This window comes from Ciconia boyciana, chromosome 18, assembly GCF_034638445.1.
Source record: "Ciconia boyciana chromosome 18, ASM3463844v1, whole genome shotgun sequence".
Taxonomy (NCBI): domain Eukaryota; kingdom Metazoa; phylum Chordata; class Aves; order Ciconiiformes; family Ciconiidae; genus Ciconia; species Ciconia boyciana.
The window spans coordinates 11,368,312-11,383,931 of record NC_132951.1 but is presented as its reverse complement, the minus strand read 5'-3'; the positions used below and the strand labels follow the sequence as shown (position 1 = coordinate 11,383,931).

The 15,620-nt window shown below is 43.9% G+C and overlaps 1 protein-coding gene across 3 annotated transcripts in view; it reads left to right on the top strand.

Annotated features, from left to right (window-relative positions):
- PNPLA7 (patatin like domain 7, lysophospholipase) overlaps positions 1–15,620 on the top strand; it is a 125,659-nt gene that overhangs the window by 99,110 nt on the left and 10,929 nt on the right. For all 3 annotated transcript variants that reach the window (XR_012045731.1, XM_072883478.1, XM_072883479.1), the window contains 6 exons: positions 376–492; positions 4,995–5,064; positions 7,126–7,242; positions 9,265–9,413; positions 10,876–11,028; positions 13,764–13,871. Coding sequence is in view for 2 of the 3 variants with exons in the window: in XM_072883478.1 (XP_072739579.1) it covers positions 376–492; positions 4,995–5,064; positions 7,126–7,242; positions 9,265–9,413; positions 10,876–11,028; positions 13,764–13,871 (714 nt within the window). In the remaining variant the exon portion in view is untranslated. The remainder of the gene's footprint in view (positions 1–375; positions 493–4,994; positions 5,065–7,125; positions 7,243–9,264; positions 9,414–10,875; positions 11,029–13,763; positions 13,872–15,620) is intronic.

Sequence of the window (15,620 nt, the reverse complement as noted above, 5' to 3'; positions counted from 1 at the left end):
ACCATTCGCATGCACTTAAGGCAGAAACCTGTGCCCGTGCACACTGCTTTACAGGGACGTTTTGATTTATGGGTAGCAGGGAAGCAATGCAAATGTACGTTCTCCCATAGCCATATTGCAAACGGGCTGCAGTGTTTGCTGCTTTTTGTTGTAAATATATGGCACCATACAAGGAGTTACTGGTTGTAGTTTTTGTAGTTGTATTTCTGTCCCCTTGACAACTCTTCTACTTAAAATAGCAATGCGTCCAACGTGTTGGATGTAGAATCTGGAATATGTCGTGTCTCAAATTGCATATATTAATGCATACATTAATATGGATTCTTGCATATATTTACCTTTGAAATGCCTTTTTTATTCTTTCTTTCTTTTTAGGTTATGAACTCAGTGTTTAAGACTATTCTAGACTTGACATATCCAATAACCTCTATGTTTTCTGGAGCAGCTTTTAACAACAGCATCAACAGCATCTTCAAAGATAAGCAGATAGAGGTAGGTTGCTTACTCACTTTATGTATAGTAAATGATGTCACTGTATTCTGTTGTAGCAGAAATAGCTTTCTTCCATGCTAATATGAGATATGGGGCTGTGGGATGACTGAAAACATGTTAAAGCTGTGAATGTGATGTTATGTGAATATAGGAAGGAGCCTGTTCTTTCACTTTGGTGGATTTAGAAAACACAAAGAGTAGATCATTTGTAGCTACTTCTTCTCTCAGACAACGGGATCCCTTTGTCAAACAGAACAAAAGTTAAAATTGTGTCACTGAAGTAGAATTGCTGAGACTGTTTTATTATTATTTTTCTGCAAATCGGGTCTAAGAGACCCTTAGGGCACACCAGAAGAAGGTCTTGAAGAGGGTAGCAATGTGCTTGGCTTTTTTAATTTTATTTTTGAAGCTAGAATGAGTTTTTATGAACAGCCTATTGAAAACTGCAATAACATCCAAGTGTCTTGTTTACTGTTTTGCATATGGTGACCTTTTGTAATTGCTGGATGTTGAACGGTCTACCTGAGCTGATAGCCACATTCAGAATCCCACCTATCCTCTGTCCCCCAGCAGTAGCCGTTTATAAAGCACATTATCAATGGTTGTCTTCCTAGATCACCAAGCTTAGAAAGTGTTTGGGTAGTCTTGCAATCTTACCTCATTTGTAGTTTTAACCGAATTATTCCTGTGTTTGGAATCCTTGTGATGAAAGATTATGTAGCAAATTAACACTATATATACTTTAAATATATTTATTAAAATAATCTAAAACATTCCCTACTTAAATGCAAGTATGAAAGTAAGTGATTAATCATAACATGGCTTAAAATAGCATTTTGCTGTGCGGAGTGGATGGTGCTGGGAACAAACAGGTTTTAGAGGGATAAGTCCTTCCGAGATTGGAATTATTTTTGTTTTGTTATTTGGGCAGCACTAGCCATACTCTCAGTTCTTTAGTCATGAGTATCCCTTCCTGAAGCACTCCAGCTCTTATCTTTGGTTCCAGCAGTGCCTGACAGGAAAACATGGGATTGTCCAATGACTAAACCAGCTCCTCTCTACTTGCTTTGATGTAGCTGAGCAGCTGCCTTGTGCAAAGCGCTGAGACCGTCTTGGTGGTGCGAAGCACGGTCTTCTCTCAGTTAACTTGGTGTGAATTGTGGATGGTACATTGCAGTGAGAGGCTGTAGGGTAATGCTGAGCAGAGCTTTGAGGAGGAGTGAGTGACAAAATGGAAGAAAATCTCCTCTGAGCTTAGGTGGCACCAGCTTCCCCTGGTCTACTATCACTGCTTTTGATTTCAGCAGTCAATTTATTGTACTTGCCTTTAAGATGCAGTAGATTCCTTCCTTAAGATTTTTAACACCTGTAATTGTATGATCTGTTCTAACCTTGGAGTCACAGGAAGGTTTTGTCCAAGAGAAGTCCAGTTCTGAGGCATGCAACAGCATCATCTTTGTGTGTGCGTGTTGAGTGTCATAAGCTAAACCCTTCAGTCTGTGCCTGAGGATGTCTTCATGTCGGAAGACTTCCATCAGATAAACAAGGAGAAATGTTGTGTAGCTCTGCCAGGAAAGAGGCAGTTACCCCTGCGTGGCAATTTGTGCTATCAGCGCAGGTTAACCAGTCATGTCACTAGACAGATGGAAATTGAAAGCTGCCTAAGTGTAAAGGGTAACTTATAAAGTAACAGAAGCTGAACTAAGACGCATTAAGCCTTGAACAAATGTTTTCTTAAAGCATTATTTCAGAGCGTCCAAACTGCCAACATCCGTCTTTTCTCAGTAGTTGGAGTTGTTTTGGAGGGGGGTGGGTAGCAATGATTTCCAACTGGAAATACATATTAACAAGAGTTAATGATAGCCTTACGAACATAGGTTGTGTTTGGATGCTTGGCACAACTGCTCCTTCCTGGGAGGATCCACAGGGATCGTAGCAGAACCTGAGAACTTCGTACCTGAGGGGCTGGGGTGGATACTGGCCCTTGTGTCTCTAAAAGTTTAAAATTAGGAAGCACTGGGCCAGATCCTCCTTTTTACTACCCATGGCTGTGAGGTGGCACTCCTGCACTTCTCACACGTGCCCTCGTCCCTCTTCTGCATCAGAGCCAGGGAGCAGAAGCACTTACGTTGAACTGTTATTTCTGACATTGAAAGGGAGGTTTCCATTTTCTCTTAAATTTGCTCTCTAACAGCCCTTGTAACGTAGGTGTCTCCTGATTCCCAGCGTGCTGTTTGTGGGGTAGCCCTGGTTACCATCAACCCCCATGATTGCTGCTACAGATGTCAGCCAAAGACGCCCCACAAGAAGAGATCAGCCTGTGCAAGTTCTTCCGGGAAAGCACGCAGAAATCCAGGGCAGGGCGCTTAAAAGATATTTCTCAGGAAATACAGTTATTGCTCCTCTGAAATTGCCCATCCTTCCAGGAGAGCACCAGGCTCTGCAATTTTTATCCCCTGTGCCAGAAGCACAAAATGCTCTTGCAAGTTATCTCAGCTGGAGGTTCAGGTGTGAGGAATCAGAAAATACTTTTATCAAGTCTTGTTTCAGACTTGAATAATGTTCTGTCCCGAAAATAAATGAAACGATATCTGAGAAATGCAGTCTTTATTACTGCGTGATAGGTCTTGGTTTAGTTTCCTTTGCGCATGTGTTTGCATGAATACGAAAGGAAGTGTCAGATAGACTTCTTTCCCGATTCCCCTATTTTTGCTTAAAATACGGTTGATGCACTGAGATCTGCAATCATCAGAATATCTTTAGCATGGAGCGGCACCCCTAATACTCTCGTAGTCACACTTTATTCATCCGCCCTCCTATGGCATTTATACCAGATGGGTTGTAATACTTGGGCAGCATCTGTTAGTCCTCCCCAATTCCACCATCTTTGCAGAGCTGCTTAAGAGATTAAACTCACTAGAAAAAAACCCCTCCTTCTTGGCAGTTCAGAATTTCGTATTGAACAGCACAGAAACTTACACCAGAAATACAGACTGACCAGAGAGTCAGTCTCGGCTCATGCTGATAGCTGGAGTACAAATCCTTGTTTGGCTTGAGTTTAAGGCACATCAAAGCTATGCTAGAGAAGACCCAGACACCTTGTCCTGTGAACAGAGAGGCTGACTGGATGGGAAAGCAGGTTTACCTCTTCAGCCTTGATTCAGCTTTACTGATTGACAGAAACCCATCAGCTGTTCTCTGGGCATAGGTTCAATTTATTCAGACAAGTCCTCCTCCTTTCCCTTTGCAAGCAACCCTTTCGTTAGACACCATGGAGGCTTTCCAAAACTATCCTCTCCTCAACAAGCTCCAATGCATTTGGAAGGCTACCTCCCAGCTCAATTTTCCTGCTAGTGGGGTGTGAGTACAGACATGGCTGAAACAAAAATGAGAACTTCCCCTGCCAGGAGCAGGGCATGTTGACTCGGTCCAGCCCCTGTTGAATAAACTTGTAAAGGACTTAGCTCGGCCATTCTTTTTGTATATCATCCTGCTTATTAGGTAGGTTATTTACCACACTCCTCACTGGTATTTTACCCTGCAGTATCTCAGGCAACCTCTGGGGTCGTCTTGACGATCTGCCTTGCAGGGTCGCTTGTTCCTGTAGGTAATGCTGCAAAGCTTTGTGGCGTCCTCTTTGCCTCTAGGCAGCTTTGGGTCTCACCAGCATTGCTCTGCATCTCCTGCTGAAATGACCCTTAGCTTCATCATCACAAGGTACAAATTGAACGTCATTTAGTCAAGAGACCATGACTCATATTCTTCCCTCTCTCTGTCTTGGGCTGTGGTGTCTCAGGAACTGAGTTAAGGACGATGCTGCCTGCTGCAGTCTCAGGTTGGGGTTACAGGTAACTGAGTAGTCGCATGCCCGTCCATGGTGAACACAATTATGGAAGACTTGCTCTGTGTAGTGGATGAACCCCACCCTGAGTGGAAACAGTTGGGTGAAGTGCAAGAATGGCCATATTGGGTGAGATCAAAGGTCTTTCTAACTTTGTGCCGTGTATCCAGGGGAGGCCAAAAGCAGCAGGTATTTAGAGACTGAATACATGAAAGGTGAGTCTTCCCTTCACGTTGTCCTCCAGCAATAAACAGCCTAGGGATCTCTTTAGATGAGAGTTGTCATCAGACACCCCCCCACACACACTTCATCTGAAAGAAAAACAGATTTCAGAAGGAAGGTGAACTCCTGGTTTGAGTGATGAGGTTTCTGTGCTGCTCTGCATGCTGGCCAGTCTTCCGGAACCAGTATTTTTTGCTATTAAAAAAAGGAAATAAGGATTTTTGTCTGCCTTGGTTCTGCATGAAGTGTTTGCATAAGAAACAAATTTATGAACCTAAACACAAGGCTGATGGGTTTTTCTCCATCCATGCAGGCGTTTGTGTCTACAGCTCTGTCTGTTAAGATACAGAGGCTGTTGCTTTGGTCTGTGTTAGGCACAGGTTTTAGTTTTAAGTGCAAGGTTATAGATTTAGTAAAATTGGGACCTCCTCTGTTGCAGGATCTGTGGATTCCTTACTTCACGATCACAACTGACATCACAGCCTCAGCAATGAGGGTCCACACAGACGGTGAGTGTGCAGGCGGCCTTCTCCGGCAGCAGGTCTTAAATAATGATGTGAGACTTTGTCACCCCTTGTTCCTGGAATTTTCCTTGCCTTTAAATTTGTCTTTCCTTTTGTTTCTCCCTTCTCTTATTTGCTGAGCACCAAACTGTGGTGGTACACAGATAACAAGGAACAGAGCTGTTGGGAAGAAATTAAATGAGATGCTGTATTCACTGTTTAGAGAGGAAATGGGTCCGTTGACACCATCTGTTTCCTTAAAACATCCCATGAAGTGCAGGTGTGTTAGCCATAAATCAGAGCTAATGCAACCAAAACATTTTAAGATTTAAATTCCCATAAATGAAGCTGTTTTCCCAATAGACTCCTGTGCCTGAAGCAGAGGCTGGGTTAGGTTCTCATTTGTGTCCAGTCCTCTTTATTTCTCTGGTGGAAAATTGTAATGTACTTTACTGACTGAACAGAGGAGAAAGATCCGAGCTGTCTGCTCTGCTGTCAGGACGTGGTGGCAGCCCTGTGGGATGCTTGCTTTGGCTTTTGTCTATTTGGGGTAACGGTGCAGTGACTCAGGCTTCAGTGAAGAGAGTAGAAGCCTACCAGCTACCCCTTGGGTAGCTGAAGCCTTTGCTGCCACGTCTCTGATGTTTTGTCTTCTGAGCTGGCGCAGGTGAGTCTCCATTCCGGCTGTTAGGGTGTGGGTTACAGAACCGCTAAATTATACTGACACCGGGGCTTCGCTGACCGAGGACAACCAAGGGAGCTAAAAGGAGCAGACAAAGGATTAACCTTTCTTAGAGGTTTTGTATTGCTGTTCTGCAGCAGGTTAAGCCAATTTAGGTCAGGAAACTCACTCCATCCAGCTGTTTGTCCCTGCGGAAGTTTAATATAAGGATAGAAGTCAGCTGGAGAATAGTTATGGTTGTCTCCAGAATTCACTGAAAGGAGAGGAAGGAAGTTCCCAGCTGCTGCAGTTGCCCATCTTGGTTTCATCTGTGGGGTGTAACACAAGAAGTCAGCATTTTTCTTGGGTGGAAGTTTCAACTCAACTAAAACTATTAATAATAAAACCCAAATCTGCCAGTATTGACCTGTGCTAAACAGTAGGCATGCTTAGGTTATAATTAGAAACAAACTGTTATATATTTTAAAAAGAAAAGAAAAAAATCAATTCCCAGTTTGCTGGAAAGAATTGCTGTTTGAAGCACCGAGTAGTTAATTATTGAAAGAGAGCTAACACTGCAAGTCTTACTTACTTTTGATATTTTAAATATTTGCTTCTCGGAAGAGATTCTTGGCCTCTTTGGAAATGCAGTGTCTTCTCAATTCAGCTGATGCAAATGTTAAGTGAGAAATCAGTAAATAAGAGCCTTAAAGCAGAATGTTTTACAGGAAACAGATCCAATATATTTCTACTTGATTAAACTTTCTCTTTCTAACTGCTTAAAAGATTAAAACTTCCTTCCTTACAGCACTATTAACAGAAATGTCCTAAGAAGAGACAAGATCGCCACCATGTACTCACACTGGTTTTACAAGTGAAAATGTTTGCTTATTACAGAGCAGAGAAAACAGAATTTTGGGGCTTCTACATCATATATTTTTCATGTTCAGCTCCTGCTAAAAGTCTGGTTTTTGTGGATCTCTGTAGAACATAATGGCTTGAGCTGCACTTCCATCTGCTTATTCTTTCTATCCCTTTGTCCCCAGGAGAAGCCTTTTCCTTTCCTTATCAGTGTAAGCTCAACAAAGCACTAAAGATGATCCCCGCAGTCAGGCATATGCTGAAATCTCCTTGAAGGCAATAAATATGAGGCATGGGCTTAAAACTGTGGTTTCTAAAGCCTTTGCCTGATAGTATGTCTGAATAGCCTGATGGTTTGTGTTGGTTTTTTTTTTTCCTCCTAGCCAGGATTATGGTATAGAAAATAATAAATTGCTTTAATAACTTTCTAAGGGTATTCTCAGGAGAGCCTCTATCTCCCAATTATTTTAATGAGTGCAAAAGCCTACCCCACCTGTGTGGCAGTAATTAATGCTGTTGCCATTCCCTCCCTCTCGTTCCTGCAGGCTCTCTGTGGAGGTATGTCCGTGCCAGCATGTCCCTCTCTGGGTATATGCCTCCTCTCTGTGACCCGAAGGATGGGCACCTCTTGATGGATGGAGGTTATATCAACAACCTTCCTGGTAGGTGCACAGATCAATTGGGAAGAAGTTACTGAGAACACAGCTGTCAAACAGCCTGCAAAACTTTGTCCTCTTTTTTTTTTTTTTTTTCCCAAAAAAGGAAACAAGGAGAAATATTGCGGACACCTTTAATCTCATGATGGTTACCAGGAGTCATTGTTCTCAGTTTCCTAGGTGTTTGCTTTATCAGGGCTTTATTAAGACTATATTTTTTTTATGAAGTATTTCCTCATAGATGTATTCTGAACTTTATAATTCCAAGCTAATTTTGAATTTATTTTAGTGCTCACTGAAAGGAGAGAGCAGAAATTAAACTACGAACATATAGTCTATCTTTGAGTTTCTTTTTGAAAAGTATCAGTTGAATAAGAAGTAATTCTGAGAAAGCAACAGCATTAACTCTTTGTTGTTCAGACTGGTGTCACCCAGTGCCTGAAGGGTTCAGCTGACAGGCATCAGTGTCTCGGTTAGCTGCTAGCACGTGGCAGGGGTGGAATCATGTGACGTTCAAAAGAGTGATGTGGAGTTTGGGGTGTTCTGAGGACCCCAAAAGGGTCCAAAGCATGTGAATTCACTTGTGTGTGTTTGGGATGTGTTTTATATCAGGGTTGTCATCAAAGCCAGAAAGCGTTGGAAGGTGGGTGGCTCAGGAGGGTGGCCAAGGTAGCAGACACATGTGGTGTCATTGCAGATTGTGACTATAATTGTGTACAAAGAAAGAGGAAGGAATCTAAGCTAGAGACTCCGCATCTGAGCAACGAAATCATTTACGTGTTCAAGACAAACACAGACTATATTTTTCCATCAGAGCTGTATTTGCCTAAAAATCAGAAATTGAAATAACACAAAATAGACCCCCAAAATCTGCATCTGATGTTCCCTGTTTGTGTCTGTAGGCAAAAGTATGAATTGCAAACCAAGGCACCATTTCCACCTGCACATATTGGAGAGGGCAAAGAGCACGCATGCAGGTGACACTGGGTGGAAAAGATACAATAGACTGAACGAGCCCAGGAATATAAATCCAAGTTACAGAACAGATCTGATTTAAATAAGTGTCTAAATTAAGCATCTAAATTGGCTCTTCAGAGCTGTGGTTTTCCTACGCATAACTATTCTGGAAACTGCAACTATCTTGGACTCTGGGGGTGTGGAAGAAATATGAATTCATTCTGTGAGGTACATGTCCTTCTCTTCCCTCCCTTGGCACTTCCCTAAATCCTCGCCCGTATCCAAAGGCTGCAGCTAGTCCTTTTACTGACCTTGAAGTAGGAAGTGTTGCCTCATTTCTCTCCCACTTCTAAACATGAATCTTTCTCTTGCATCCCAAAGCTTTTCTTAGCCTGAAATTCTCCCAGCCTCTCCTTGCTATCTGGTTCCTGCGCTGCTCCTTTCCTTTATTACCTTCTGTCTGCAGGGTTGACACCTGCACTGCTGACTCTCCTCTTTAAGGCCACTGCCACTTGTTCTCTCTACACGTCCCCCAGATACTGTGTTCTCATGAGAACTGCTGCACGAGGTAGAATAGGTGGGTTTAACGTGCTCTTTCACATTATACCTACTCTGGTGTACCTGGACCTGAGCTGTGCATGTCACCTCCTCTCCCCTGCTCCATGCTGTACAGTTTTGCTGCTGTCTTCACGTTGGTTCTGGTGACAGTGTGGCCTCAGAGAGAGTCAGGTTCATCCTGCTGACCCAGGGTAAAACTTACCCCATAAGTGATGTTTACCAGCAGTTCAGCAATGGGAACTCACCCTGAGGTTATGCAGGGGCTGGGTCAGTGCGGAGCGGGCAGCACGCTGGGATCTCTCCGTGCAAATGGAGCAGGTGGGGTAGGAGCCTCCCTGAGGACACGGTCTCTCGGCAGAGTTGCTGCAAATGTTTGTACCTGAGGCTGTTCAGAGACACTTGTGGTAGGTACCGTGTCGGGTGATATGCTCCCTAGCAGTGTGTACGTAAGCTTTGGGTGAGCAGCAGCAGGGTTGGCAGCATCGGTACTGATACGACCTTCTTTCCCACTAGCTGATGTTGCGAGGTCCATGGGCGCAAAGGTGGTGATCGCGATCGATGTGGGGAGCCGGGATGAGACAGACCTCACCAACTACGGTGACTGCTTGTCTGGCTGGTGGCTGCTCTGGAAGAGGTGGAACCCACTGGCTGAGAAAGTCAAGGTATTGCAGGCTATATTAAAATGGCAGCTGTTTTTATGTACAGAGCTGGAAGCTTCCCCTTGTTCATTCAGGGAGCAAGCCTGGTGACAGACCATCTTGTTTCTTCAGTTTGAGCTCTTACTTATGGACAAAACAAGCTGGGCAGTGCCCTGACACCAAAGGAAAGGCAGTGAGATGGGAGAGGGTACAGCCCCAGTCTGGGAAGGGGATGGTAGAATTGTTAGAGCAATGAAACCTTTCCTTAGAGGTGCAGTAAGTTTTAATAAAGTCAGAATTTATGAATTTTACCAATAAAAGTAAGTCAGTGTTTCTATCCTGTATGTCTCTGAAGTGTTGATTTAGGGAGATTTTAGCACTAGGCAGTAATTAGCTTTACTACTGCTGATAAACACTGGGCTGCAGAGTATGATTATTTTTTTTTCTTGTTGCATGCAGTCAGGCCAACTCTGTTACTTCATCTGCATTTCCTAAACTATCTGGCTCTGCAGCTGTCCCCCAAGTGAATGCTGTTTTTTCTTCTTCCCTCCCAATTACAAGTAACACGTTCCCCCATTGGAATTGGAAGTAAAATACTTGTTTGTGCTTCCCAAAGTTAGGGAAAATACTACAAGCTGTGGGTACTGCTCTGTAATCTAAAGTTTTTCCTCTGTAATAACTCCCTTCCCTGAAAAGGTCTCCTCTCCCTGAGAAGTGGCCTTTTGGAGTTGGTGCAGCTGTGGAGTGCCCTGCTGTGCCTTGGCAGAGTTGACCATGCTGCTCCCAGCACGTAGTGGGAGTGTTTGGTGGGGGAAAATGGAAGATCCTGACTCTTCTCAGTAGTGCCCAGTGAAATATTATGACTGCCCAAATGACAGGAGGCACACATGAAAACATGGGATTCCTTCTGAACACCAGAGAACACTTTTTTTACTGGGGATGGTGAAACACTGGCCAACCAGAGAGATTGTAGAGTCTCCATCTGTGGAGATATTCAAAACTCAGCTGGACATGGTCTTGGTCTCCAGCTGACCCTGCTTGAGCCAGGAGGGTTGGACTAGACTATCTCAAGAGGTCCCTGCCAACCTCACCCATTCTGCGAAATCTCTGCCCTGGTACTGTAGAGATCATCACTGATTTCTGCCTTGAAGGATCACTGTGCCCCTCTCACCTCAGCACAGATCTCTCTCTTAAGGTTCCACTATAATCTGGAATGAAAGACTCAGTTCAACCTTGAACTGCAGAAATATGTTTGAAGGCAGTTCCCTTTCTGCTGTGGATTATGGAGACTCATCGGCTAGCTGTCCACACTGCCTGGGAAACAGATGGAGGTGCTGATGTGTGAAGGCTTCAGCAGGCTTCTGTGTGCTCTTGGGGAAAAAAAAATTGATAGATAACTTGCTTTTTCTCCATTATGAAAACAGAACATATTCTGAAATGAAATTTCTGAATTAATCATGATTGGTGGGTCTGGCCTGGTTGGCAGGTGCTGAATATGGCAGAGATCCAGACACGGCTTGCATACGTGTGCTGTGTGCGGCAGCTGGAGATGGTGAAGAACAGCGATTACTGCGAGTATATCCGGCCGCCCATTGACCGATATGGAACCCTGGACTTTGGGAAATTCGATGAAATCTGTGTAAGTGCATCCTGAGGAAGGCAGTTCCCCCGTATTGCCGTTCCATAGAAATCTGCTGGTTTGTGGTGCTAATTAGTGCCTAAGCTGTTGGAGAGTAAGAGAGTTCAGTTGGCACAGAGTGAATAAGTGACGCTAAATAATGCTGTGGAATGATATCATGACTGTGAGATTGGATTAACAGCAGAAATCGAGTTAGTAATCTTGATTATATAATGACCTGTGAATGGATCAGTTGCCTCGCTCTGTTTCATGACAATTATTGCTCAGCTGCTTGGTAAAAACCTCTTGGGTGTCTGAGCTGCTTTGGGCAGTTGGGGTTTGTCAAATGGTGTCATTTCTTTCCCTTCGTTATGGAGCTTGTTGTCTCATGAAAGATTTGCAGAAGTCTGTAGGGGAGGCCGTGAATCACTGAAATGGAGGGCAACATGCTAAAATATCTGGCTCGGTTAACGTTTCAACACTTCTATTAATAAAACATATCATCCACAATTCCTCTGCACCTGATAGGGTATCAGGAAAATGGCACAATGTCAGTGGAAGGACGTTGTAAAAAGGGTAGTACCAGGTTACACATCTCTGGGATTTAGTTTTGTTTGTCTACGTATCAGAAACCAGCATGGGAAGAACTGACTCCAGATGTGCAGTTGAGTCGTCGTAGTGACGTAGTTCAGCATTCACAACAAAAACGGCTCTGCCCAGGCTGAGGTAATGATAGCAATTCTGGCTCATTGTCTCTTGTCAAGGAAGTTATTTTACTGTCTCTTTCCATTCTTTGCCTGCTTCAGCCATGCAGGCACCTTCCATCTTCAGGTGTTTCCGCATAGCTTTGCGCTTCTCCTAGGCTGGAAAAAAAAAACACCACCAATTTTCCTTTAAGTTGATGTCCTTTATAGATATAGTGAGAACCTACAATACTCATTAGGCTGCAGGTTGATTTCTATAGTACCGTCTTATAAATACTAAACAAAACCAGTAATACCATTAAGCCCTCCAGTTTTGCATTTGAGAGAGTCCTTAGGACCAAACAGCAGCTATTCCAAACCAACAGCTGATTTCCCCAATATAAGTATTTTCTCAAGGATATTTGGTGTCTCATGGCTCCTGGGCAAACAGTGCTGTCTGCCAATGGTGGATCTAAGACTTTGCTGATAAATAATATTCTTCGCTAGACGGAGTGCCCTGGCCATTTTGAAAACCTTGATGGACGGATCTGGTAGTTCATCACAGTAACAGATAGTAAGCTGTCAAATCATTGTTCTGTCTCTGTCTAATTTGGTGTCGTTAAAGAGATTTAAAGATGCCAGGCAAATTTTTCTCAGTGGAATAAAACTGGAGAAAAGTGGGGTTTCTCAAAGATGTCACTTTCTGTGAGCAAGTTCTTGGCACAAGACACCGCAGGTATGGAAGGGCAGCACCCTCCTGGATTTTCATTCCCTGCAGTGTAGCTAAATAACTTGTGTCCACAGGGAAGCTTTAAACTGTGCTGACCTTAAAGGAGAGGACATCCTAGGCATTCCTTTACCATTATAGGCTATGAACTAGTGGGGTTTTTTATTTCAGCTATGTACCTGTATTTTACAGAAAATAGAAATGGGCACTATACAACCATTCAGCACGTTCAAAAGAACAAAAATCCCCTCTTCTTGTCAAAGCCTCTCTTCTGTATCAGCCTAGAGCGATAAGTCGGCTGCATGTCATTTCCTGAAGCTCAAGTTCTCGCAGTTATTTTGGATCAACCTGACCCAGCCAGTTGTAGATCTGTCAAGTCCCTTTTCCTCCTGAGTAATCACATCCACCCTGGGCTGAGGAGCTACCATAGATTACGAGAGGTGAATTCCAGCCTGAGTGCCTCCCGTGCTTTGAACCCTGGTCCAAAAACCAGAGGAGAGACAATACCAGCTCAGCCAGGGCTGCTTCCAGCACTTGGAGTTGCCACGCAAGCCTGAGGTTTAGTGCGTGCTGTCAGCGCGAGAGCTGGAAATAGGATCCAGGACTCCTGACACCTGTTGCCCTGTCCTTTTGATTTGATTTTTCAACACCGTTTCTACCATCTTGTTAGAAAAAGAGCAAAACTCGGAGCAATTGGTTTATTTTTTCCAGTTGTTTCCATGCTAAGGGCACAGCACCATGTTATTATTCCAAGTGCAAATTACTTTATGCGTTTAAGTTAGAGGAACGTGGAGTTTGTGGGTTTGGGGTGTTGTCCATGGGCCATCGTTTCTGCTCCAGCAAACTAACGCTTGCATGTTCAGTGCTGTCTGGCTTAACTCATTGCAAGAGATTTTGGAACCGTGTGCCCTGTGGTAACTTTTCTTTGCTAGACTTGAGCCAAGGGGGCAAAAGACACAAATTAATTAATACCTTCTTCCAAAGAAAGAGCCTGTACTGGAAGGGCATATACATATGCCTCCTAAGCTTCTCTTTATATGGCATTATTCTGTGAACTGCCTGCTTGAAGCCGCTGCTGTAAAAATAGTTGTGTCAGGTGGCACTTTTCATGGCATACTGTGGGGTCAAAGGTCAAGTTAGCATTTGGACTTAAAATAGCACCTTGTTTGCTTAATCGTTCCCCTAATTCTTAGGCTGAACAGCTTATGTAGCTGAGGCTGGAAGGTAGCAAAAGTACATCTTGGCTTTGGGATAGACCTCTAGATTTCCTACTGATTTGCAAAAGATGTAAGATAATGGGGTTTTAGCTATTAATTACTTTTTTCCCCTGACTCTCTTTTTTCCAGGAAGTGGGATATCAGCATGGAAAAACAGTATTTAATGTCTGGTGCAGGAGTGGAGTCCTTGACAAGATGCTAAGAGACAGGCAAGAGACTTGCAAATCCAAAACTGATGTAAGTGTTCAGTTTAAATGCGGTATTGTGCAAGAGCTGCTGATGCACGCCAGATTGCGTGCTGCCCAGAAACTGGGCAGGGGTGTGAAGGAGAACGATCGATTGCTTCAAGTCCTTATTGTGAGCACGCATGTATTAGTTAAAACTGTATTTTAGGCAAGAAAAGGTATGATCAGTTTTTCAGAAACTTCTTTCCTTGAACCACCTTGAACCATAGCCTGGATGAATGAGGTCCTGCACTTCTCTGATTGTCAGGTACAAGTGTGGCCAAAGCGTGCTCTGCCAGAGCCCACGATCTGATGTCTGCCTGTCCACCCCGATATCTGATGTGTGCCCATGCAGAGATCCATCCGTATCCTCAGCAAGTACGATGCAGTCTCTGAAACCCCAGGAACCGACGTAGCGCTCTGTAGGGCGGCTCTCCTGTTGCTGTTTCATTCTCACAGGTTATTGATACTGTGTTTGTAACCTGGAATCGTTCACAACACAAATGTCCTCGAAGGAAGGCAGGATGCTCACCAGTAACCAGCACTTTCTGAGACACGTAGCTGACGTGTACGTGTTTACGCGCCCACCTTTCTCTTCTCCTTCCCTGTGTGCGTCAGCAGTCTTGAGGGCACTGAATGCTGCTGGCTGAGCTGCCTTCTGCACCGAGCGCTGGAGTGAGGGCTGCGGCTGTGCCCCAGCAGGTCCCGTGAGAGAGGATGGTCTGTGGTTTCAGGCGATGGACTGCTTTTGTACCCATTGCTTGTATGCACGTCTGAACTGCCTCCCTGAGTAATGCTGGGTAGGAACAAGTAACCTTCTAAGAATTATTTTTCATTTATTCTTGTGACACAAACTTTAGGTGCTACCTGGATGATGTTCTTGCTACTAGAAACTGGTCTGCCAGGGCAGTGGCTCTCTCCCACCAGCTGCCCAGTGTTCATCACAGAGGATGTGAATCGGGATCGCTGGCATTGATCTCAGCCATTGCTAGCTTTCAGGATGTTCTTAGATGCTTCCAGAAAAAACCTGAACAAAACCCTTGCTGGAGATGTGTTTTTAGCCAAGAGATAAAATCCCTGCAGAGCCATAGATTTCTTCCTTTGTTGCTTTTCTTCCTCGCTCCTGTATTAGAAAAGGCATTTTGTAGAGCTGTCATTAAGGCTCCGCAGAAGCTTGCAGCGCTGTTGAGGTACTGGGTTTCACGCACCTTGTTCTGCCCACTTCAGCGCATCCGAGCAGTTAATGTACATTTTGGTAAATGCCTGATTGTGGTAAATCTGCAGGCTACATAGTGTTGCTGTGTGGTTACAGTCCCGTTAAGACTTCTACTTAAAAGCAGGATAAAATTCTCTTGGCTTTACAGTTTAAGGATTGAAGTCGGCTTCTAGAGTTGGTTCATAACTCAGTGGGCTGACTGAATTTCTTGGCAGGGAAGTTTCAGTTGTTTTTAAGAAACAGTTATCACCTTTTTGAGGACTTGGGTACAATATTGTAATATATTAGCTTATTATCCTTACCGTCCTTTGAATTCCTCTGATATAAAACCCAAGTGCTACAAAAGGCTTTGTGTTTTACCTAGTAATTCATCTTTATTGTCTTTTAGAGATAGGGAAATGAGCAGTAATATTTTAAGTGATTGCCAAAATGTATCATAACTGTAGTGACCCTCACTAAGGAAAGTCAATAGAGGTGAAAAATGACATGGAGGATTTGCAGCTCTTCAAGAGATCGGTGGTAGAGCACTTTCGCTAGGAGGGAGAT